This window comes from Papio anubis, chromosome 17 (assembly GCF_008728515.1).
Source record: "Papio anubis isolate 15944 chromosome 17, Panubis1.0, whole genome shotgun sequence".
NCBI lineage: Eukaryota > Metazoa > Chordata > Mammalia > Primates > Cercopithecidae > Papio > Papio anubis.
Window position 1 is genome coordinate 4,433,376 of NC_044992.1, and position 23,098 is coordinate 4,456,473.

The following is a 23,098-nucleotide window of genomic DNA, read 5'->3' on the forward strand; positions in this document are numbered from 1 at the left end:
TTGAGAAAGAGTTTTGCTCTTGTCACACAGGCTGGAGTGCAATGGCACGATCTCAGCTCACTGCAACCTCCACCTTCCAGGTTCAAGTGATCCTCCTGCCTCAGCCTCCTGAGTAGCTGGGATTACAGGTGCCCGCCACCATGCCCAGATAATTTTTGTATTTTTAGTAGTGACAGGGTTTCACCATGTTGGCCAGGCTGGTCTCAAACTCCTGACCTCAGGTGATCCACCCACCTCAGCCTCCCAAAGTGCTGGGATTACAGGTGTGAGCCACCGTGCCCGGCCACAAGTGGCATCACTTTATACAGATGAGGCAGCCAAGACTTGGAGACATAAAGGGGCTTGGCTAAGTTGCAAAGCAGCTATGGAACCAACAGAGAGAGAGGCTGTGGAGCTGTGCAGAAAAAACAGGAAGGCATTAACCCAGGGTATGTGTCCATAGTCCCCACTTGTCCATCACCACATCCTCCCTTCACCTCAGGGCTGCAGCTCCTCCGCCTCTGCCTCCTCCGGGCCCATATCCTGTGCTCCTCTCCCTTATCATTCTGATCCTGCCAGTTTCTACCACGCCTCTGTCCGACCTTTGCTCCGTGCTCCACGCTTATTTTCCTCTGGACCTGGGAACCGCAGGCTTACTTTCACTCACTGCCTGCTCTTCCTAACACCTCACCATGTGTACGGGAAAGTGTGCCCGCTGCGTGGGGCTCTCCCTCATCACCCTCTCCCTGGTCTGCATCGTGGCCAATGCCCTCCTGCTGGTGCCTAATGGGGAGACCTCCTGGACCAACACCAACCAACTCAGCTTGCAAGTCTGGCTCATGGGCGGCTTCATCGGCGGAGGCCTGATGGTGAGAAGGCTGGCAGGGGAGCCCGGGCCAGGTGGCTGGGTGCCACCTAAGGGGTTCTGAACAGGAGGGACAGGGAGAGGGGAATAAGGACGGGTCCTTGGGAGAGGATGACAATGGCTTGGTCGGGGCTAGGAGCCCTCTGGAGTCAGTCCTAGAGGAGCCCCAGGGACCCAAGCTGAATATCTGAGAACAGAAAGGACGAGAGCCTCAGTGCTCTAAAGAGCTCCCCTACCGGGTAGGGAGCGTGTCCCGCCTGTCCTCCCTGTCCTCACTGTTGAGCAGATGCTGGGAAAACCTCACTACAACGGTCGAGGCAGAAGGAGCAGCTGGTTGTCAGAGACGTCACCAGGGCAGGATGATAAGAGGCACGAGGGTGGGGCGCAGCGAAGTTACTCAGAGCCAGGGACTGACGTCACGGATCAGTCACCCTCCCCTGCCTCCACGTCCCTTCACTCTCACCCCACATTTCTGGAAGCCCAATCTGTGCCAACTGCTAAGGATAAACTCAGAACCTAGGTCAGTATGGCAGGGAGGATGCCCCCAAGCCGTCTTCCGGTAGATGAGAATGTATTTGCCGGGGGTGCGGGGTGGGGTTTTTTTGTTTGTTTTTGTTTTTAGACAGGGTCTCTATTGCCTGGGCTGGAGTGTGGTGGTGCAAACATGGCTCACTGTAGCCCCAACCTCCTGGACCCAAGCAGTCCTCCCGCCTCAGCCTCTGAGTAGCTGGAACCACAGGTGGGCATCACCACACCCAGGTAACTTGAGAGGGAGTCTCGCTCTGTCGCCCGGGCTGGAGTGCAGTGGTGCCACATCTCTGCTCACTGCAACCTCTGCCTCCTGGGTTTAAGCATTTCTCCTACCTCAGCCTCCTGAGTAGCTGGGATTACAGGCACGTGCCACCACACCCAGCTAATTTTTGCATTTTCAGTAGAGACGGGGTTTTGCCACATCGGCCAGGCTGGTCTTGAACTCCTGACTTCAGGTGATCTGCCTGCCTCAGCCTCCCAAAGTGCTGGTATTACAGATGTGAGCCACCGCCCCTGGATTAAATTTTTTGTAGAGACGGAGTATCCCTATGTTGCCCAGACTGGTCTCAAACTCCTGGGTTCAAGTGATCCTCCTGCCTCAGCCTCCCAAAGTGCTAGAATTATAGATGTGAGCCACCACGCCTGGTCAAGACTAGGATCTGTCAGAAGTGGAGGAAGAGGAGACACAGATGTCCCAAATTTACTAACCCCCGTCTTCCAACTCTCCACCCATTTAGGGAAACTTTGGGATGGTCAACCTAGTTTAATATCTTCGTGAGATAAAGATAAAAGATCTACCCAGCACAGTTCCCCACTTCTCAGGACAGCTGGCTAATGACGTTCTCCAGGGGAGAGCTCCCCTTCGTCCCTTTTGCTGGTCACACCTCTATTTGCTGAAAGAGGATACCTCTCCTTTAACCAACAATCCCCTCTTACTCTCTGGTATCTTTTCTTCTACTCCCTCCTCGTGCATGGATTCTTGGCTGTTATTCTCTACTCCATCGCTCTAAATTCAACTCTCTCTGAGAGTCACACTCCTCTCAGGCTGACACACTTAACCAGTGTCACGGGGTGCTCCCTCTCCAACCTAAACCACTCTCCTCTGCCCCATCTAACCAACTTGCTTCAGCGGAGCTCCCTGAGGCTGCCCTCCCCAAATACGCATTCACAGCTACCTTCCTCCTACCTCTGTGCCCAGAGTCACTCTCAAGAAGCACCACCCGGCCGGGCACGGTGGCTCACACCTGTAATCCCAGCACTTTGGGAGGCGGAGGCGGGCCAATCACCTGAGGTCAGGATTTCAACACCAGTCTGGCCAACATGGTGAAACCCCGTCTCTACTAAAAATATACATACAAAAATTAGCCAGGCATTGTGGCAGGTGCCTGTAATCCCAGCAACTCGGGAGACTGAGGCAGGAGAATCGCTTGAACCCGGGAGGCAGAGGTTGCAGTGAGCCAAGATTGCGCCATTGCGCTCCAGCCTGGGCAACAGAGCAAGACTCCATCTCATAAATAAATAAACAAATAAATAAGCACTGCTCTATACCACAGGGACACAGACAGGTTCCTCTCTCCCTGAAGCTTGTGTTCCCTTTGATGAGGCCACCAGTCTCACGGAAGCAAGGCTGGAAGTCCCACAAGGGCAAGCACTGCCTGCTTTGTTGGCTGCTACATACCCAGTACTAGACCAGCACCTTACACTTAACAGACACCGAATTAATAGTCACAGAATGGTAGTGTGTGCCTGTAGTCCTAGTTTGGGCCCAGAAATGAATGGCTGCAGTGAGCTATGACCTCGCCACTGCACTCCAGCCTGGGCAACAGAACGAGACTCTGTCTCAAAAAAATAAAAAATAAAAAAGTCATTGAATGAAGTATAGAACTAGGCAAGGCAATTTCAGATAGAAGTAGGTACCATCGGCCAGGTGCAGTGGCTCACGCCTGTAATCCCAGCACTTTGGAAGGCTGAGGCAGGTGGATCACGAGGTCAGGAGTTCACGGCCAGCCTGACCAACATGGAGAAACCCCATCTCTACTAAAAATACAAAAATTAGCCAGGCGGCCGGGCACGGTGGCTCAAGCCTGTAATCCCAGCACTTTGAGAGGCCGAGACGGGCAGATCACGAGGTCAGGAGATGGAGACAATCCTGGCTAACACGGTGAAACCCCGTCTCTACTAAAAAATACAAAAAACTAGCCGGGCGAGGTGGCGGGCGCCTGTAGTCCCAGCTACTCAGGAGGCTGAGGCAGGAGAATGGCGTGAACCCGGGAGGTGGAGCTTGCAGTGAGCTGAGATCTGGCCACTGCACTCCAGCCTGGGCAACAGAGCGAGACTCCGTCTCAAAAATTAGCCAGGCATAGTGGTGCATGCCTGTAATCCCGGCTACTCGGGAGGCTGAGTTAGGAGAATCGCTTGAACCTGGGAGGCGGAGGTTGCAGTGAATCAAGATTACACCATTGTACTCCAGCCTGGGCAACAAGAGTGAAACTCTGTCTCAAAATAAAAATAAAAATAAAAATAAAATAAAATGGTGCTGGCATGAAGAGCTCTGAGGCAAAGCAGATGCCACTTTTTGTAGGTTTTTCAGGGAAGGGCTCTATGAGGTGATGTCTGAACCGAGACCCAGATGACAAGAAGAAGGTGTGAGTGTTGCAGACACTGGGGGCTGGAAGTACAAAGTCTAAGGTGGGAACAAGTTCCCCACTTCTGAGGATCAGACAGGTGGCCGGTGAGGTGAGGTGTAATGAGATGAGGTCTGAGGAGGGCAGAGGCGAGGCCTGGAACACCCCAGAAAGCCACAGTGGAGTCATTTGAATTTTTATTATAAGTACAACAGAAAACTATTGAAGGACTTTTTGCACTTTTTTTTTTTTCAAGTTTTAAAATTTTTTGTTTAAGTCATACAGACAAGTACCCAGATCCTTTGTACACAGCTCAACAAACTTTTACAAAGTGAGCACATCTGAGCCCAGGTCAAGAAACAGATCATTACCAGAAGTGCAGACATGCCTCTCGCCACACACGAAATCCCAGAATCACCTCACCAACAAGCGTAACCACTATTTTGTCTTCTAACCCCATAGACTAGTTTGGCTTAGTTTGCACTTTGCACAAATGGAATCATAGGGTATGTGTCTGGCTTCTTTTTTTTTTTTTTTATTTGAGACAGAGTTTTGCTCTTGTTGCCCAGGCTGGAGTGCAGTGGCGCTATCTCAGCTCACCACAACCTCCACCTCCCAGGTTCAAACGATTCTCATGCCTCAGCCTCCCAAGTAGCTGGGGTTACAGGCATGTGCCACCACGCCTGCATAAGAACCACAGAAAACTGGCAATATCCATTAGCACTGAATATTTGCATGTCTTAAGAATCAGCAGTTTTACTGCTAGGTTTTTATCCAACAGAAATGCACACGTATTTGTACCTAAATACCTCTACAAGAATGTTTATAGCGGCATTATTTGCAAAACAAACAAACTGGGAACTATCCAAATGTCCTTCAACAGTAGAATGGGCTGGACACAGTAGCTCATGCCTATAATCTCAGTACTTTGGGAGTCCGAGGTGGGCGGATCACCTGAGGTCAGGAGTTCAAAACCAGCCTGACCAACATGGCGAAACCCCGTCTCTACTAAAAATACAAAAATTAGCCGGTCATGGTGGCAGGTGCCTGTAATCCCAGCTACTCAGGAGGCTGAGGCAGGAGAATCATGTGAACCCGGGAGGCGGAGCTTGCAGTGAGCTGAGATTGCGCCACTGTACTCCAGCCTGGGCAACAGAGCGAGACTCCCTCTCAAAAAAAAACAAAAAAGAAAAAGAAAAGAAAGACCAAAGTGAGGTCACAGAAGTCATCCAGGAGAGATGACAGTGGCTTGGACTAGGCCAGTGGCTATGGAGATGGAGAAATAGCCGATTTGGGCTTAAACACCATGTTTTCTTCTTCATTTATGATGATGACCCTTTTCTTTTCACTAAGACAGAAAGATGGCAAAGACTGAGACAGAGAAGCACATACTACAAAGGGAAGCAAATACTTTAATCAAAAGAGTAAAAATCTCAAATAGGGCCAGGTGTGGTGGCTCGTGCCTGTAAAATCCCAGCACTTTGGGAGGTGGAGGCAAGAGAATCGCTTGAGTCCTGGCATTCAAGACCAACTTGGGCAACACAGTGAGACTCCATCTCAACAAAAATTTAAAAATTAGCTGGGTCTGGCCAGGCACGGTGGCTCACGCCTATAATCCCAGCCCTTTGGGAGGCCGAAACAACCTGATCACCTGAGGTCAGGAGTTGGAGACCAGCCTGACCAACATGGAGAAACCTTGTCTCTACTAAAAATACAAAGTTAGCAGGGTGTAGTGGCGCATGCCTGTAATCCCAGCTTCTTGGGAGGCTGAGGCAGGAGAATCCCCTGAACATGGGAGGCAGAGGTTGCAGCGAGCCAACATCCTGCCATTGCACTCCAGCCTGGGCAACAAGAGCAAAACTTCGTCTCACAAAAAAAAAAAAAAAAAGAAAAAAGAAGAAAAGAAAAAATTAGCTGAGTGTGGTGGTACAAGCCTGTAATCCCAGCTACTTGAAGGCTAAAGTGGGAGGGTCACTTGAGCCCAGGAGGTCGAGGCTTCATGAACCGTGATCATGCCACTGTACTCCAGTCTGGGCAAAAATGTGAGACCCTTTCTCAAAAAAGCAAAAACAGAAACAAAGGCCGGGCGCGGTGGCTCAAGCCTGTAATCCCAGCACTTTGGGGGGCCGAGACGGGCGGATCACGAGGTCAGGAGATCAAGACCATCCTGGCTAACACGGTGAAACCCCGTCTCTACTAAAAAATACAAAAAAAAACTAGCCAGGCGAGGTGGCGGGCGCCTGTAGTCCCAGCTACTCGGGAGGCTGAGGCAGGAGAATGGCGTAAACCCGGGAGGCGGAGCTTGCAGTGAGCTGAGATCCGGCCACTGCACTCCAGCCTGGGCGACAGAGCGAGACTCCGTCTCAAAAAAAAAAAAAAACAGAAACAAAAACCTCAGATAAGTAGATCATTCAAAATTGGTCAATCCAAAAGGCAATTCTAGGTGTGTTTGGATCCACAAGCCTCCAGTTAGTGACCTAACCAGGGAGGCTAAGCAAAGGTGTCAGCATGGGTCCTGGCCCTGTCATGAGACAGGAAAAGGAGAGAACAGGTGTTTCTCTGAGGTTGCTGGGGATGATCTAGTAGAACTGATACTCTCAGTCCCTTCCCTGGAGAAGCACAAAATGCTGCCTTGGGTGGTGTGTGCCAGATAAGACACATGAGGAGCCAGGCACAGTGGCTCATGCCTGTCATCTCAGCATTTGAGGAGGCTGAGACAGGAGGATTGCTTGAGCCCAGGAGTTCGAGACCAGCTAGGCAATGTAGTAAGACATCAACTCTACAAAAAAATTAGCCAAGCATGGTGTTCTGCACCTGTAGACCCAGCTACTCGGGAGGCCAAGGTGAGAAGATCATTTGATCCCAGGAGGTCGAGGATGCAGTGAGCCATGATTGTACCACTGCAATTCAGCCTGGGTGACAGAGTGAGATCTTGTCTCAAAAAGCAAACACACACACACACACACAAGAAAGCAAAAAGCAAGACAGCTGTGGAATTCCGGAGATAGGAGACAGGCAAAGAACCTGACCTGGTGCAACAAAGATAAAGATAAGGCTGGAGCCAGGTGAGGAGCCTTGAATGCCTTACAAGAGTTAGGCATTAAAGTTGCAAGTCTTAGCTGGGTGCGGTGGTTCACGCCTGTAATCCCAGCACTTTGGGAGGCTAAGGCAGGCGGATCACAAGGTCAGGAGATCGAGACCATCCTGGCCAACATGGTGAAACCCCCGTCTCTACTAAAATACAAAAAATTAGCCTGGCGTGGTGGCGTGTGCATGTAATCCCAGCTACTCAGGAGGCTGAGGCAGGAGAATCGCTTGAACCTGGGATTGAGCCAAGGTCACACCACTGCACTCCAGCCTGGCAACAGAGTGAGACTCTGTCTCAAAAACAAACAAACAAAAAAAGAGTTCAGTCTTGACGGGCTTCTCTGTGAAGAGACCCTAAAGGATTTGAGCGGAGAAAAGACGAGTTGAAAGCTATATTTAGGCCAGGTGCAGTGACTTATACCTGTCATCCCAGCAATTCAGGAGGCCAGGGCAGGAGGAGCCCAGGAGTTCAAGACCAGCCTGAGCAAATAGCAAGACACCATGTCTACAAATTTTTTTTTTAATTAGCTAAGTATGATGGTGCATGCCTGTAACACCAGCTACTCAGGAGGCTAAGGCAGGAGGATCACTTGAGCCCAGGAGGTCAAGGCTAAAGTCAGTCATGATCAAGCCACTGCATTCCAGCATGGCTGGCAGAGAGAGACCCTGTTTCAGAAAGAAAGAAAGAAAGAAAGAAAGAAAGAAAGAAAGAAAGAAAGAAAGAAAGAAAGAAAGAAAGAAAGAAGGAAGGAAGGAAGGAAGGAAGGAAGGAAGGAAGGAAGGAAGGAAGGAAGGAAGGAAGGAAAGAGAGAGAGAGAGAGAGAAAGAAAGAAAGAGAAAGAAAGAAAGAAAGAAAGAAAGGGAGAGAGAGAAAAGAAGGAAAGAAGGAAAAAGAGAGAAAGAAAGAGAAAGAGAAAGAAAGAGAAAGAGAGAAAGAGAGAGAGAAAGAAAGAAAGAGAAAGAAAGAAAGAAAGATAAAAGCTATGTTTAATCTGATAGAGGATAGAGTGTGGGATGATATGGGGCGAGAGCTATGGGAGTATAATAGGGAGACTGAGAACATCCTCATGGGAGGTGATTAGGGATTCAATGTGGGGAAGAACTCACAGATTCAGGAGCCACTTAAGGAAAATTTGAGAAAATTTGATATCTTTCTGGGTGTAAGATTAAAGATTTCCAGCCTGGGTGACCTAGTAGATGTTATTTTTTCCACTGATGGAGACAAGAAAGTCAAAGGGAGATGAATTTGAGGAATATCATGAGATCAGCATGAGGCTTGTTGAATTTGAGCTAAAACCAAGACATTCAAGTGAACATAGGATCTGGAGGCATCAATTTTGGAGGCAACTTCTGGCAGAGTGAAGAGCTGATTCCCTGAAAGGGGATGGGCATTGTTAGGAAAGCCACGGGGAGAAAAAAAGACCAAGGGCTGAATCTAGCAAGAGTGCTAGACCATTCACTAGCACTTTTCCACACTCTACCATAATCCCAATTCACCAGACACTCCAATACCACTATCCCATCCTGCTGCTGAGGGAACTTATAACTATTGAGTTACTCTGAGCCAGTCTTTTTTTTTTTTGAAACGGAGTTTTACTCTTATTGCCCAGGTTGGAGTGCAATGGCACGATCTCAGCTCACCACAACCTCCACCTCCCGGGTTCAAGTAATTCTCCTGCCTCAGCCTCCCTAGTAGCTGGGATTATAGGCATGTGCCACCATACGCAGCTAATTTTGTATTTTTAGCAGAGACGGGGTTTCTCCATGTTGGTCAGGCTGGTCTGGAACTCCCGACCTCAGGTGATCTGCCCGCCTCAGCCTCTCAACGTGCTGGGATTTCAGGTGTGAACCACTGTGCCCGGCCTCTGAGCCAGTCTTGACACCAAGTCAGCTTGTTCTCCCATTCAATCCTGAGAACAGACCTGTCAGGTAGATCTTCCAGACCCATCTTATGCAGGGCAAAACTGAGACCCTGAGAGATTAATCAATTCATAGCATGTGAAGTGGTCTCCCTGACTGCCATTCAGTAGCACACCTACTATGTGCCAAGATTGGGGAAAATAATGATATTGGGCCCTACCCTGCAGAGGCCACAATCTGGACAGAGATAAGGTAGGCACATAAACAAGGATAAAGTAAGGTGAAGCCCAGCAGCGCTCCAGGAGAAGTAGAGATAAGGTCTTCTACAGTCCAAAGGGCTGAAGGCATCACAGGAAGCTTCCTGAAGGAGGTAGGCACTGATGCAGGTCAGGCCTGGAGGATCTGGGCAGATGCACTATAACAAAGACTTTTGTCCCACAGGTGCTGTGTCCGGGAATTGCAGCCGTTCGGGCAGGGGGCAAGGGCTGCTGTGGCGCTGGGTGCTGTGGAAATCGCTGCAGGGTAAGATCCAAATTAAGAAGGAATTCAGGACTGGGGGTGTGTCTCATGCCTGTAATCCCAACACTTTAGCAGGCTGAGGTGGGAGTATGGCTTGAGCCAGGAATTCTAGACTAGCCTAGGCAACAAGGCGAGACCCCTATCTCTACTAACAATACAAAAATTAGCTGGGTGTGGTGGTAAGAACCTGCAATCTTGGCTACTCAGGAGGCTGAGGCGGGAGGGCCGCTTGAGCCCAGGGGGTCAAGGCTGTAGTAAGCAGTGATTTTTAAAAAAAGAAGAAGAAGAAGAGAAAAGATGCAGAAATTAGCCAGGCATGGTGGCAGGCACCTGTAATCCCAGCTACTCGGGAGGCTGAGGCAGGAAAATCACTTGAACCCGGGAGGCAGAGGTTGCGGTGGGCCAATATCATACCATTGTACTCCAGCCTGGGCAACAAGAGCGAAATTCTGTTTCAAAAAAAGAAAGAAAGAAAGAAAGAAAAGATACAGAAATTAGCCAGGTGTGGTGGCGGGCGCCTGTAATCCCAGCTACTGGGGAGGCTGAGGCAGGAGAATAGCTTGAACAAGGGAGGTGGAGGCTGCAGTGAGCCAAGATCACGCCACTGCACTCCAACCTGGGCAACAGAGTAAGACTCCGTCTCAAAAAAAAAAAAAAAAAGAAAGAAAGAAAGAAAAGAAATTTGGACTCGGTTTCTGCACCTGTCCTAGCAGAACCACAGCACTCTCTATGGAATTCCTAGCTACACAAGCTCCTCTGCAGACTCCCAGGCTCCACCCCACCCCTCCCTGGCACCTACAAATCTCAGATCTCAATGATCCTGAGGGGTAGGGGGGTGAGGGGGAGAGGGGGGAACTACAACCCCAGTGAACCTCGGCGGCCACTGGCTTTCGGGTTAGCCTAACTGCAAGCCCCAGGTTTGACAGGAAATGTATTTTAAACCTGACTCAAGGCTGGGCGCAATGTCTCACACCTGTAATCTCAGCACTTTGGGAGGCCAAGGCAGGCAGATCGCCTGAGACCAGGAGTTCCAGACCAGCCTGGCCAACAGTGAAACCCCGTCTCTACTAAAATATAAAAATTAGCTGGGTGTGGTGGCAGGCGCCTGTAATCCCAGCTACTTGGGAGACTGAAAGAACAAGAATGGCTTGAACTAGGGAGGCAGAAGCTGCAGTGAACCAAGATCGCGCCACTGCACTCCAGCCTGGGTGACAGATCAAGACTCTGTCTAAAATAAATAAATGAATATAAAATAAAATAAAAATACATTTTTTTTTTTTGAGACGGAGTTTCGCTCTTGCTGCCCAGGCTGGAATGCAATGGCACGATCTCGGCTCCCTGCAACCTCTGCCTCCCAGGTTCAAGCGATTCTCCTGCCTTAGCCTCCAGCATGTGCCACCACGCCTGGCTAATTTTTGTATTTTGAGTAAAGACAGGGTTTCTCCATGTTTGCCAGGCTGGTCTTGAACTCTCGACCTCAGGTGATCTGCCCGCCTCAGCCTCCCAAAGTGCTGGGATTACAGGCGTGAGCCACCGCGCCCGGCATTAAAAAATACATTTTAACAACCTGACTGGAGCAGATTTCAATAATGCGTGGGGGCTGGCGCGGAGCGTCGTCACCCACAGGTGAGGAGACTGGGCCTTACTTCCCCTTGCACACCACATCCAGATGCTGCGCTCGGTCTTCTCCTCGGCGTTCGGGGTGCTTGGTGCCATCTACTGCCTCTCGGTGTCTGGAGCCGGGCTCCGAAATGGACCCAGATGCTTAATGAACGGCAAGTGGGACTACCACTTCGAAGACACCGCGTAAGGTTTAGCCTGTATTCGTGTCCTGCATTCTCTGCCTCTTCCCTCCCGCCCTTCCCCGGTAGACTGGGACACCTGGGCGGGACTCGACCTTCGAGAGCACTTGCTCCACGTGGGTTACCTGGGCCTTTGCAAATCCCCTGGGACGTATTCTTGGGGCGGGGGTGGCGCACGCGCACGCCGCCTTCTCCCACGTGACCTTACCCCTCCCACAGGGGCGCTTACTTGCTCAACGGCACTCTGTGGGATCGGTGCGAGGCGCCCCCTCGCGTGGTCCCCTGGAATGTGACGCTCTTCTCTCTGCTGGTGGCCGCCTCGTGCCTGGAGATAGTACTGTGTGGGATCCAGCTGGTGAACGCGACCATTGGTGTCTTCTGTGGCGATTGCAGGAAAAAACAGGTGAAATGGCGTGCGGTGGAGTTGTAGAGGGAACCTCCCTCGTCCTGGCTGCGTTCTCACCTTCTCTTTTCCGCAGGACGCCACTCACTGAGGCTCCACTGACCGCCCGGTTACACCTGCTCCCTCCTGGATGCCTGCCTGGCTCTCTTACTCCCTGGCTCGCTAGAATAAACTGCTTTGAGCTCTCTTCCCTGTCTCAGACTGTGCCTTCTGTTAGAAGGAATGTGCAAGAGGCTACAGATACACCTGGGCTTTGGGGCCCCTGCACCCCTCTTGTACTTTCTTAACAGATACTGAGCTATTTGGTTGCGCTGGAAATAACGATGGTAAACAAGGCAGACAAGTTTTGTTCTCTCAAAGAACTTGGCATTCCAAGGGTGGAAGATAGGCAATTTTTAAAAGAAGCAAAAAATTATTTCAATAGGTAATAAGCACTTTTTTTTTAAAGACAGGGTCTTGCTGTCACTTAGGCTGGAAAGCAGTGGCACGGTCTCGGCCCACTGCATCCTCCACCTCCTGGGCTCAAGCAATCCTCCTGTCTCAGATTCCCGAGTAGCTGGGACCATAGACATATGCCACCATGCCTTGCTAATTTTTTTGTAGAGACGAAGTTTTGCAATGTTGCCCAAGCTGGTCTCGAACTCCTGAGCAAAAGTAATCCTCCCACTTCAGCCTCCCAAAGTATTGGGATTACAGGCATGAGCCACCGTGTGCGGCTAATAAGCACTTTTTAAAAGCATGTTGGTAATGGGATTGATATTAACTTATGGAGAGACTCTCTTTTATGATAGGGAAAATTTGAGAAAATGAAATTTGAGCTAAGATCAGGAGGGCTTGCTAACCATCTGGATATTTGGGGGATTATAGGCAGAGAGAAGAGGAAGGACAAAGATCCTAAACAGGGATCAGTTTTGTAGGAGAAAATAATGAAAACTATGGAAAAGACACTGTAATCTCTTAAACTGTAGAAAATGGAACTGTAAAGCCATTGTGGCCTTGTCACCTCCTAATTTGGTAGAATTTTTTTTTTTTTTTTTGAGACAGGGTCTCACTTTGTCACTCAGGCTGGAGTGCAGTGGCATGATCTCGGCTCATTGCAGCCTCAACATCCTGGACTAAAGCGATCCTCCTGCCTCTGCCTCCTGAGTAGCTGGGGCTACAGGTGCACACCACCATAGCCCTGCTAATTTTTGTCCTTTTTGTAGAGAGGAGGTTTCGCCATGTTGCCCAGGCTGGTCTCCAATTCCTGAGTTTAAGCAGTCCACCAGCCTCAGCCTCCCAGAGTGCTGAGATTACAGCTGTGAGCCACCACATCTGGTCATAATTTGGTAGATTTTTCTTAATCTTAGGTCACCGGTTCAGAAAGGAGACAACCTCAGCACTTAATGGAGGCAGGGTGTGCAGATACTCTCAGCAAGCCAGACTTCCTGGCCGGCACCATGTTGCAAGCCTGTAATCCCAACGCTTTGGGAGGCTGAAGCTGGTGGATCACTAGAGGTCAGGAGCTTGGGACCAGCCTGGCCAACATAGGGAAACCCTGTCTCTACTAAAAATACAAAATGAGCTGGGCGTGGTGGTGGGTACCTATAGTCCCAGCTGCTCAGGAGGCTGAGGCAGAAGAATCGCTTGAACCCTGGAGATGGAAGTTGCAGTGAGCCAAGATCATACCACTGCACTCCAGCCTGAGCGACAGAGACTCCAAAAAAAAAAAAAGCCAGACTTCCATTACTTGTCTGAAATTTATGTGTTTAAGTGCGTTTTTCTCGAGTCCATAACTTTCAGCAATCTACCATGGACCCCTGAGACCAAACCCAAATGTATGCCTCCCCCAGTGCCAGGTTAGGAGGGGAAAAGGAGACTCAGTTCCCCATCCCTTAAACAGGCGCGACTAGCCTGGTGCCGTGGTTCACGCCTGTAATCCCAGCACTTTGGGAAGCCGAGGTGGGCGGATCATGAGGTCAGGAGATCGAGACCATCCTGGCTAACACGATGAAATCCCGTCTCTACTAAAAATACAAAAAAAGAAAAAGAAAAAAAATAGCCAGGCGCTGTGGCGGGCGCCTGTAGTCCCAGCTACTCCAGAGGCTGAGGCAGGAATGGCATGAACCCGGGAGGCGGAGCTTGCAGTGAGCGCAGATCGCGCCACTGCACTCCAGCCTGGGCGACAGCAAAATGAAATGAAATGAAATGAAATGAAATAAACAAGCGAGACTAAAGTCAATTCGGAGAAGCTTTAATAGCAGGAAGTGAGACTAGCCTTCTGGCCCGAGAGAGAGCGGCGGCGGCGGCGGCCCCGTTCAATTGAGGCAGCAGAATAAGCGCACGTCGTTCAGCGCAGTGTCGTCGCTTAAGCCTCTAGGTCCCTGGATCTTGGTCTGCAGGCCGCACACGCCCTTGGGGCAAGGGTCACTCCAGTCTCCAAAGTCTCCCCAGCTCAGCCCAGGCCCCTGCAGTTCCTCGCCGTCCGAACAGCGGAAGCGCACGTTGTTCGCTGCTGTGTTGTCACCGAGGGTCGTGGGTGCCTCCACGCGAAGCGAGAAAGCCACTAGGTAGGCGCCGCCGCGACACCACAGCGGCTCGCTCCATTCGCCCCAGCTGCAAGGGAAAGGGAGCTGCGTTGCCTCTGCCGGCGCCCCCATTCACCAAGCCCTTGAGACTTTCCAAGCCAAGTGCTGTGTCTGACCTGGTGGGCTTGGTGCTCCCTGACAGAGGGGGAGTCTTCCATCCATCCCTTGCCCCCTCCCCGCCCCCGTCTACACTGCCCGGTAGCTCTGGAGGAGCCAGCCTGCCTGCCGCGACGGAGTATGTAATAGAGGGTAAGGGACATACCATCACCCCAAGGGATCCTAGACCCCTGTGCCCCACCTTCCAGACTGGGACTCCACCACTTGCGTGTTGCCTAGGACGCTCCCGCGCACGCAGTGCAGCCTGATCCCATTCAGTGCAGTGTCATCGCCAAGAATGCCTTGGGGAGGCTCCACCTGGGTATGAAAGAGCAAGGGGGAGTCACCGAATTATCATCCTTGGCTCGATGGTCCCACCCATCTCCACCCTCTCCAGGACCTAAGGCCGAGCCCCAACCTTGAGCGAGAACCCGCTGGCGAAGAATCCGTCAGGACACATCTCAGGCGAGGCCCAGTCGCCCCAGGGACCCCCGTTGGTCACTTCGATGACCGCCGGGTAGCCGTTCCAGCCATCTGCCTGTGCACATGTGAAACGCGTCGCCTGCAGAAGCAGCAGCAGCGGCAGCAGCTTGGCTCCCCGGCCTGGCTCCATCCTGCAGCTGTGAATCAGGCCTCCTAAGCAGATTTATATCAGTTTGGCCCCTGTGAGGGCTCCGATTGCGGAAGGGCCTCCCAGATAAGTGAAACCCAAAACTAATCCACTCCCGGAACCCTATTTCCTGCTGCCTGAGGCAGAGGCTCCCAGAGCTAGGGGAGGAGGGGCAGTGAGAGAGGGTGAATTGAAATAACCATCACCTATTGAACATTTACCACAGGCTACGAATTATGGTTAGTGTTTTGCAGTGTTTTATTTAACCCTCACAACAATTTTTAGGAGATGAGAATTATCCTTCCTCTTTTGTAGAAGAGGGAACAGGCTCAAAAATGGCAAGCAACTTGCCTTAGGTTGACAGCCAAGCAAGCTGGCAAACATTCCAGCAGGGAGAGCGGAGACAGAGTGGAGACCAGGGCCAGGGATGGAAGTGACCTCCCAGGAGTCCCACCAGGGACAGGATGGGTCAAGGGCAACCCAGAGACCTCCAGGATGTGAGGGGACGTCAAAGTGAGGATAAGACAAGAATCCTTGAACTGGAGAAGCTGAGAAATTTCCTGTCAGCTTAGAAGTCTCCTCCTCCTCTGAGAGGTCTTCTGAGAGATCAGGGCCCTAACACCTTGAGAATCTGGGACACCCCTCCCCACCTTAAAAGAAGATACACACAAACAGAAATAATTTGTTTTTATTTTATTTTATTTTATTGAGTCAAAGTCTCTCTGTTGCCCAGACTGGAGTGCAGTGGCACGATCTCGGCTCACTGCAACCTCCACCTCCTGGGTTCAAGCGATTCTCCTGCCTCAGCCTCTCTAGTAGCTGGGACTACAGGCATGCACCATCATGCTGCCCCACTAATTTTTGTGTTTTTAGTAGAGACGGAGTTTCACCATGTTGGCCAGGATGGTCTCGATCTCTTGACCTCATGATCCGCCTGCCTTGGCCTCCCAAAGTGCTGGGAATTACAGGCGTGAGCCACCGTGCCCGGCCCAACAGGAATAATTCTAAGAAGTTTGGGGACAGGTGACTAAGAACCCCTAAGAAGAGATCATGCTGTTTCTTCCATTGCTTTCTGTATGTATCCTTATGTCCTTTCCCGGAACGCCTTTCCCCCTGTGACCACCAGGTGGACTCCTAATTTGCAAAACAAAAAGCAAGAAAACCTAAGTATGTTTTTGGTTTGTTTGTTTGTTTGTTTTGAGACCAAGTCTCACTCTGTTGCCCAGGCTGCAGTGCAGTGATGCCACCTCAGCTCACTGCAACCTCTGCCTCCCGGGTTCAAGCGACTCTCTTCCCTCAACCTCCCGAGTAGCTGGGATTATAGGCGCTCGCCCCCATGCCTGGCTAATTTGTATATTTTTAGCAGAGACGGGGTGTTGCCTTGTTAGCCAGGCTGACCTCAGGTGATCTGCCCAACCTTGGCCTCCCAAAGTGCTAGGATTACAGGCGTGAGCCACCGTGCCCAGCCTAAAAATGCCTGGCTAAATTTGTTAGGGGGCCACAACCCCTGATTTAAGTGCCCCTCATATACACTCCTTTATTTAGTATCTATTTATTCAGTGTCAGTTTATTCAGTATCTATTTATTTAGCAATAATATGTTTTGGCTTAAGCAATAGTCCAAGTGCTGTAAGCAAGAAAAACAAGGCCCCTGCCATCAGAGCTCACATTCCATCGCGGGAGACAGAGGATACATTCTCCCCCAGTGGACCTTGAGCTCTGTGAAGGCATTTTTGTATTCTTTAAGCCTAGTACATGAGGAAGTACTTAACAAAGGTTGGTGCAATGAATGATTGAAGAGCCAATCTGGAGTTTTGAAAAGTAAACCTCAAAAATGCAAAAGGATAAAGCCTGATGTGTATATACGATTGTGAGAGGTCATGTATCCAGTACGATTGTGAGAGGTCATGTATGCAGGGCAAGACAAAGTCCCCTGGGGATAAGATAGACAATTTAGAAGTAGGTGTTCCCGGGTGGGAGCGGTGACTCACGCCTGTAATCCCAGCACTTCGGGAGGCCGAGGCGGAGGGATCACAAGGTCAGGGGTTTCACACCAACCTGGCCAATATGGTGAAACCCCGTCTCTACTAAAAATACAAAAATTAGCCGGCACTCTCCAGCCTGGGTGACACAGCGAGACTTTGTCTCAAAAAAAAAAAAAAAAAAAAAAAAAAAAAAAGAGAGAGACAGAGAGAAGTAGGTGTTCCCTGGATTCCAGAGGTGTGTGATGCTTGAACTCAATATTTATAGGGCAATTGTGGTCAGCTTTTCCATTTAGTGTTTTCATATACATTATCATTTAATCCACACATGAGCTTGCAAAGTACCTATTATTATCCTCAATTTACAGTGGAGAGAACTCAAGACCAGAGTGAATTAGGGCCCACACCACTGCTCAGTAGGGGAGCTGTTCTGGCCCCTGCCTCTCTTCCCAGTACTCAGAGTGCCTCTTACTACAGCTGGCCCTACGGGGAAGGGAAAGGCACTGATCTGTCACTGCTATGGAATCCCCCAAATTCCCTTCACCCGGTTCCTCGCACCCGGGGTAGCTGCCCTTTGGGGCGAAGGGCACAGGGGAAGGGGCCTTAGTAGGTTAATTATTAACCCTTTGCCCCTCAGGGCACCACGGGCTTCTCTCCCCTCCTGGAGGTGGAGGGACACTTGCTGGCTAGGGGCTGGTAAGGGGGCGGTGGTCCCAGCAGCAGGCATGGGGGTGGCGGTGCGGCCCCCAGACTGCGGCACTGGTTCAGCCACTCAGTTCCTCTCACTATCTTCGCGCTGCTGCTGCTTTATCTCAGTGCTCGGAGCCTAGGTGAGCTGCCCTTTCCCTCACCTGCTCCGGGAGGAACCCCGGAGTCCAGGCCCTCAGGACTCAAGCCTCTTCCTCTAGCCCTCACCGCTCTGCTTCTCCTGTCCCCAGGCGCCCGCTCGGGCTGCGGACCCGGGGCTCAGGCCTGCGTTCCATGGGGAACCGCGCCCTTCCAGGTATGCTTGGCGCAGGGCTGGGCGCGGGAGCTCCAGGAGGGACCAGAACAGGGGGACGTGGAGCCAGGCTGAGGGTCCGGCGAAGGGCGGGTCCTCCCCCTGGTCTCCCCTCTCCCGTCGGAAGCTGAGCGCACAGCAGAAGAGCCACCAGCTACACCTTCGGAACAATTTCTTCAGGGCGGAATCTGCTCCCACCTCTTCCCATCGTGTCTATCCACCAGGTCCGGCAGGAGTCGGGACCCCTGGAGGCCCCGGAGAGGAAAGAGCCTCCGTGTCTGGCCCCTCGGGGGACGCTGGGCCGTATGATGAGGCCGTTCCACGCCAGTGTGAAACCCGAAAGGGATGTGAGGCTGTCGCCGTACCTGGCGGGATGGCGGGCACTCGTCGAGTGAGTGGCCTCCCGCCCCCCAGCCGGTCCCCGCCTCCTTGGCAGCTACATCGCCATTCTCTCAAATCATCTCGCATGCAGGTTCCTGACTCCCCTGGTTCAGTCTTCGCCTTCGCCACTAGGGAGGCCTTCGCCAAGGTGACAGCCCTGAAGGCTCGGGTGCACGACCCGGACGCGGAGCACTACTCGTCTCTGGCGGCCATGGCGGCTTGGGAGCGGCGGGCGGGACAGCTGGAGCAGCCGGGGACGGCCCCCCGGGACCCGGCCCGGAGCTCGGGCTCTCGCACGCTGCTCCTGCTGCAACGTGCGCTGCGCTGGTCCCAGCTCTGCCTCCACGGGGAGGCGACCGGCGCGCTGGGAGGCCCGGACGCGGGAGTGCAGTGCAGCGACGCCTACCGCGCGGCCCTGGGTTCGCATCACCCCGGCTGGTCCGTCAGGCCGCCCGCCTCGCCTTCCTCGCCTTCCCGGGTCGCCGCCGCCTGCTGGAGCTGGCGTGTCCTGGAACCACCCAGGCGGAGGCGCGGGCCGCGCTGGTCCGGGCCGCCGACACCCTGGAGGATGTCTACAACCGCACCCAGAGCCTGCTGGCCAAGCGCGGCCTGCTCCAGCTGACCTAGGACAGCGGCTGCGGGGACCGGCGGGAACGGAGCGGATCGCCCGGGGTAGGGCCGCGCAGCCCGAGGTCAGCTCCGCAGCCGGCGCCGCGGCCGCCTCCGTATCCCGCCTCTTCCGTGACGTCGCGGCGGCGAGGGCTGCCCCCGGCAGGGAATGGCGTTGAGCTCCCTCTGTCCGCAGTCTCGGAAAGACGGCAGGAGCTGTGAGGAATAAAAAGTACTTGGCAGCATCGACGTAGGGCGTTTTGTGTGATGACGACAGGCGCTTAAGGGAAATAAAAAACGAATGTGAGAAGATGTGTCATCTCTGTTCCCGGCAGCCGAGAGACCCACGCTTCCCCGGCCTATCGCAGTCACTCCCGTGGCTTTGGTTGCCAACCACACGCCGAGTCTCCAGCTCAGACTTCTCCCTGAGCTTCACCCCTGTGCAGCCAAATATACAGCAAGCATCCTGCACACTCCACAGACACTGCAAATGCAGTACGTCCAACACTAGTCCCACCACCATCCCCCCAAGAACTGCACCTTCTCCTGTGTTCCCTGTCTCTGTGAATAAATGGCACCCTCGCCCTTCAGCTACCCAAGCGCATGTGCGTCATGCCTCACACCAAGCAACTGCTCAGCGCCACACGGCCACTCCCGCACTGAACATGAAAGACCCTGCCATTTCATACACTGATAACTCCCAAATCACCACTTCAATCCACTTTCTCCCGGACTCCAGAATCCTACGTATACGATTGCCTATTAGGTATTTCCACTTGGATGTCACTTAGTCATAGCAAACCTACCATGTCCAACACTAAGCTCCAATACGCCCTCCCCACCAAAATTCTCCCTGCATAGACTTTGCTGGCTCAGTGAATGACACTTCCATTCTTCCAGGTCTTCAGACTAAAAACCTCATCATCCAGACCCTTCTGGGTTTTTTTGTTTGTTTGTTTGTTTGTTTTTTGAGACGTCCACTGCATTGCAGCCTGCGCGATGGGAGCGAGACTCCTTCTCAAATAAATAAATAAATAAATAAATAACAATCAACAGTCGGGGCAGTGGCTCACGCCTGTAATCTCAGCACTTTGGGAGGCTGAGGCGAGTGGATCACCTGAGGTCAGCAGTTCAAGACCAGCCTGGCCGGCCGGGCGCGGTGGCTCAAGCCTGTAATCCCAGCACTTTGGGAGGCCGAGGCGGGTGGATCACGAGGTCAGGAGATCGAGACCATCCGGGCTAACATGGTGAAACCCCGTCTCTACTAAAAATACAAAAAACTAGCCGAGGTGGTGGCAGGCGCCTGGTGCAACTACTCAGGCTGAGGCAGGAGAATGGCGTGAACCTGAGGCCCGAGACTTGCAGTGAGCCAGATGGCGCCACTGCACTCAGCCTGGGTGACACAGCGAGACTCAGTCTCAAAAAAAAAAAAAAAAAAAAAAAAAAAAAAAAAAACAGAAAACAAAAACAATCAACAAATTAGGAATAGAAGGGAACTTCCCCTGCCTAGGCATCTATGAAAAACCAAGCTAACAGCACTGTCAATGATGAAAGACTTTTCCCTAAGTTTTTCCCCTAAAATGAGAAACAAGACAAAGATGTCTGCTTTTGCCAATCTATTCAACATTGTACTGAAGTAACTCGCCAGAGCAACTGGGCAAGATAATGAAATAAAAGGCATCCAGATTGGAAAGGAAGAGATAAAACTATCTCCATTTACAGATGATATGATGGTTTATATAGGAAAACCCCAAAGAATATAGACACAAACTATTAGAACTAATAAATGACCCGGCGCAGTGGCTCATGCCTGTAATCGCAACACTTTGGGAGGCTGAAGCGGGCAGATCACGAGGTCAGGAGATCGAGATCAGCCTGACCAACATGATGAAACTCCGTCTCTACTAAAAATACAAAAATTAGCCAGGCATGGTGGTGTGCACAGGAGAACTGCTTGAACCCAGGAGGCAGAGGTTGCGGTGAGCTGGGATCGCACCACTGCACTCCAGCCTGGGCAACAGAGTAAGACTCTGTCTCAAAAATGAAAAACAAAAAAGAACTAATAAATGGTTCAATGAAGTTGCAGGATACAATATCAAAACCAAAATCAGTTGTATTTCTATGTACTAGCAATGAACAATCCAAAAATGAAATTAAGAAGACAACATCACTTATAATAGCATCAAAAAGAATAAAATACTTGGGAACAAATTTAACCAAAGAAATGCAAGACCTACATATCGAAAACTATAAACACTGTTAAAAGAAATTAAGGAAGACCTGAATAAATGAAAAAAAAAAAAAAAAACAGGTTATGAAAAGAAGACATTTTAAGATGGCAATACTCCACAAATTGATTAAGTACAATCCCTAACAAAATTCCAACAGCCTTTTCTGCAGAAATGGACAGCTAATCCTAAAATCCTAATGGAGATGCAAAGGATCCAGAAAAGGCAAAATAATCTTGAAAAGGAGGAAAAAGTTTTTTTGTATTTTTTAGTAGAGATGGGGTTTCACCGTGTTAGCCAGGATGGTCTCGATCTCCTGACCTTGTGATCTGCCCGTCTTGGCCTCCCAAAGTGCTGGGAATACAGGCTTTAGCCACCGCACCTGGCCTAACCTCAATTTTGAAAAAAAGTACTACAGGCCGGGCACGGTGGCTCACGCCTGTAATCCCCACACTTTGGGAGGCCAAAGCAGACAGATCACTAGGTGAAGAGTTCGAGACCAGCCTGGCAAATATGGTGAAACCCTGTCTCTACTAAAATTACAAAAATTAGCCAGGCATGGCGGCAGGCGCCTGTAGTCCCAGCTACTCGGGAGGCTGAGGCAGGAGAATTGCTTGAACCTGGGAGGCGGAGGTTGCAGTGAGCCGAGATCACGCCACTGCTCTCCAGCCTGGGCAACAGAGCGAGACTCTGTCAAAAAAATAAACAGACAGACAGACAGACAGAAAGAAAAGGAAGGAAGGCAGGAAGGAAGGAAGGAAGGAAGGAAGGAAGGAAGGAAGGAAGGAAGGAAGGAAGGAAGGGAGGGAGGAAGGAAAGAAAGATGTACTACAAAACTATAGTAATAGAGACAATATGATACTGGTATAAGGACAGACATATAGATCTATGAAACAAAACTAAGAATCCAGAAATAAGTCCATATATGTATGGTCAATTGATTTTTAACAAGAGTGCCAAGATCATTCAATGGGGAGACAGTCTTTTCAACAAATGGTGCCGGAACAACTAACTAGCTATCCATATGCAAAAGAATGGATTTGGACTTCTACTTCACATCACATACAAAAATTAACTCAAAATGGACCACAGACCTAAAAATGTAAGAGCCCGCACTATAAACTTTCATGCTTCAAAGAACACCAATGAAGGACATGAAAAGACAATTCAATGGGAGAAAATATTTTCAAATCATGTATCTGATAAGTTTCTAGTACCTAGAATATTAAAAAGGACTCTTACAACTCAACAATAGAAAAAAAAACAGCCGGGCGCGGTGGCTCAAGCCTGTAATCCCAGCACTTTGGGAGGCCGAGACGGGCAGATCACGAGGTCAGGAGATCAAGACCATCCTGGCTAACACGGTGAAACCCCGTCTCTACTAAAAGATACAAAAAACTAGCCGGGTGAGGTGGCGGTCGCCTGTAGTCCCAGCGACTCGGGAGGCTGAGGCAGGAGAATGGCGTAAACCCGGGAGGCGGAGCTTGCAGTGAGCTGAGATCCGGCCACTGCACTCCAGCCTGGCGACAGAGCGAGACTCCGTCTCAAAAAAAAAAAAAAAGAAAAAAACAGCCAGGCACAGTGGCTCACGCCTGTAATCCTAGCACCTTGGGAGACCGAGGCGGAAGGATCACGTGAGGTTAGGAGTTCGAGACCAGCCTGGCCAACATGGTGAAACCCCATCTCTTTACTAAAAATACAAAAATTAGCCGGGTGTGGTGGCGCGTGCCTGTAATCCCAGCTACCTGGGAGGCTGAGGCAAGAGAATCGCTGAAACCCGGGAGGCAGAAGCTGCAGTGGGCCTAGATCATGCCAGTATAAAAAGACAAATAGAGCTGGGTTCAGTGGCACACACCTGTAGTCCCAGTTACTTGAGAGGCTGAGGCAGGAGGATCACTGGAGTCCAGAAGTTCAAGGTTGATATAGTACACCATGATCGTATCTGCACTCCAGCCT

The 23,098-nt window shown here is 51.1% G+C and overlaps 3 protein-coding genes across 4 annotated transcripts; 2 read left to right on the plus strand and 1 right to left on the minus strand.

The window, feature by feature from the left end:
* The first annotated feature begins 227 nt into the window (after nucleotides 1-227).
* On the plus strand, nucleotides 228-11,859 carry TM4SF5 (transmembrane 4 L six family member 5). The gene is made up of 5 exons (XM_003912148.5): nucleotides 228-848; nucleotides 9,388-9,468; nucleotides 11,135-11,271; nucleotides 11,487-11,670; nucleotides 11,747-11,859. Exons 1-5 carry the CDS (start codon nucleotides 672-674, stop codon nucleotides 11,759-11,761), a joined length of 594 nt encoding a protein of 197 aa, XP_003912197.1. The 5' UTR covers nucleotides 228-671; the 3' UTR covers nucleotides 11,762-11,859.
* Nucleotides 11,860-13,887: 2,028 nt separating this feature from the next.
* Nucleotides 13,888-16,172, minus strand: VMO1 (vitelline membrane outer layer 1 homolog). Of its 2 annotated transcripts, XM_003912150.5 has the most exons (3): nucleotides 14,752-15,121; nucleotides 14,536-14,651; nucleotides 13,888-14,265 (listed from the first exon to the last, which is right to left on the minus strand). In XM_003912150.5, the coding sequence occupies exons 1-3, from the start codon at nucleotides 14,944-14,946 to the stop codon at nucleotides 13,968-13,970; spliced, it is 609 nt and encodes a 202-aa protein (XP_003912199.4). In that variant the 5' UTR covers nucleotides 14,947-15,121; the 3' UTR covers nucleotides 13,888-13,967. The 2 variants fall into 2 exon arrangements, with proteins under 2 accessions (XP_003912199.4, XP_031513153.1); XM_031657293.1 differs by lacking the exon at nucleotides 14,536-14,651 and having other exon boundaries at nucleotides 14,752-16,172.
* Nucleotides 16,173-17,649: 1,477 nt separating this feature from the next.
* Nucleotides 17,650-19,936, plus strand: GLTPD2 (glycolipid transfer protein domain containing 2). Its single transcript, XM_003912149.5, is given in 7 exon segments — nucleotides 17,650-17,671; nucleotides 17,674-17,754; nucleotides 17,863-17,927; nucleotides 18,149-18,315; nucleotides 18,397-18,407; nucleotides 18,410-18,736; nucleotides 18,739-19,936. Coding segments are annotated over 7 exon segments (867 nt in total). The 3' UTR covers nucleotides 18,933-19,936.
* Nucleotides 19,937-23,098: the final 3,162 nt, after the last annotated feature.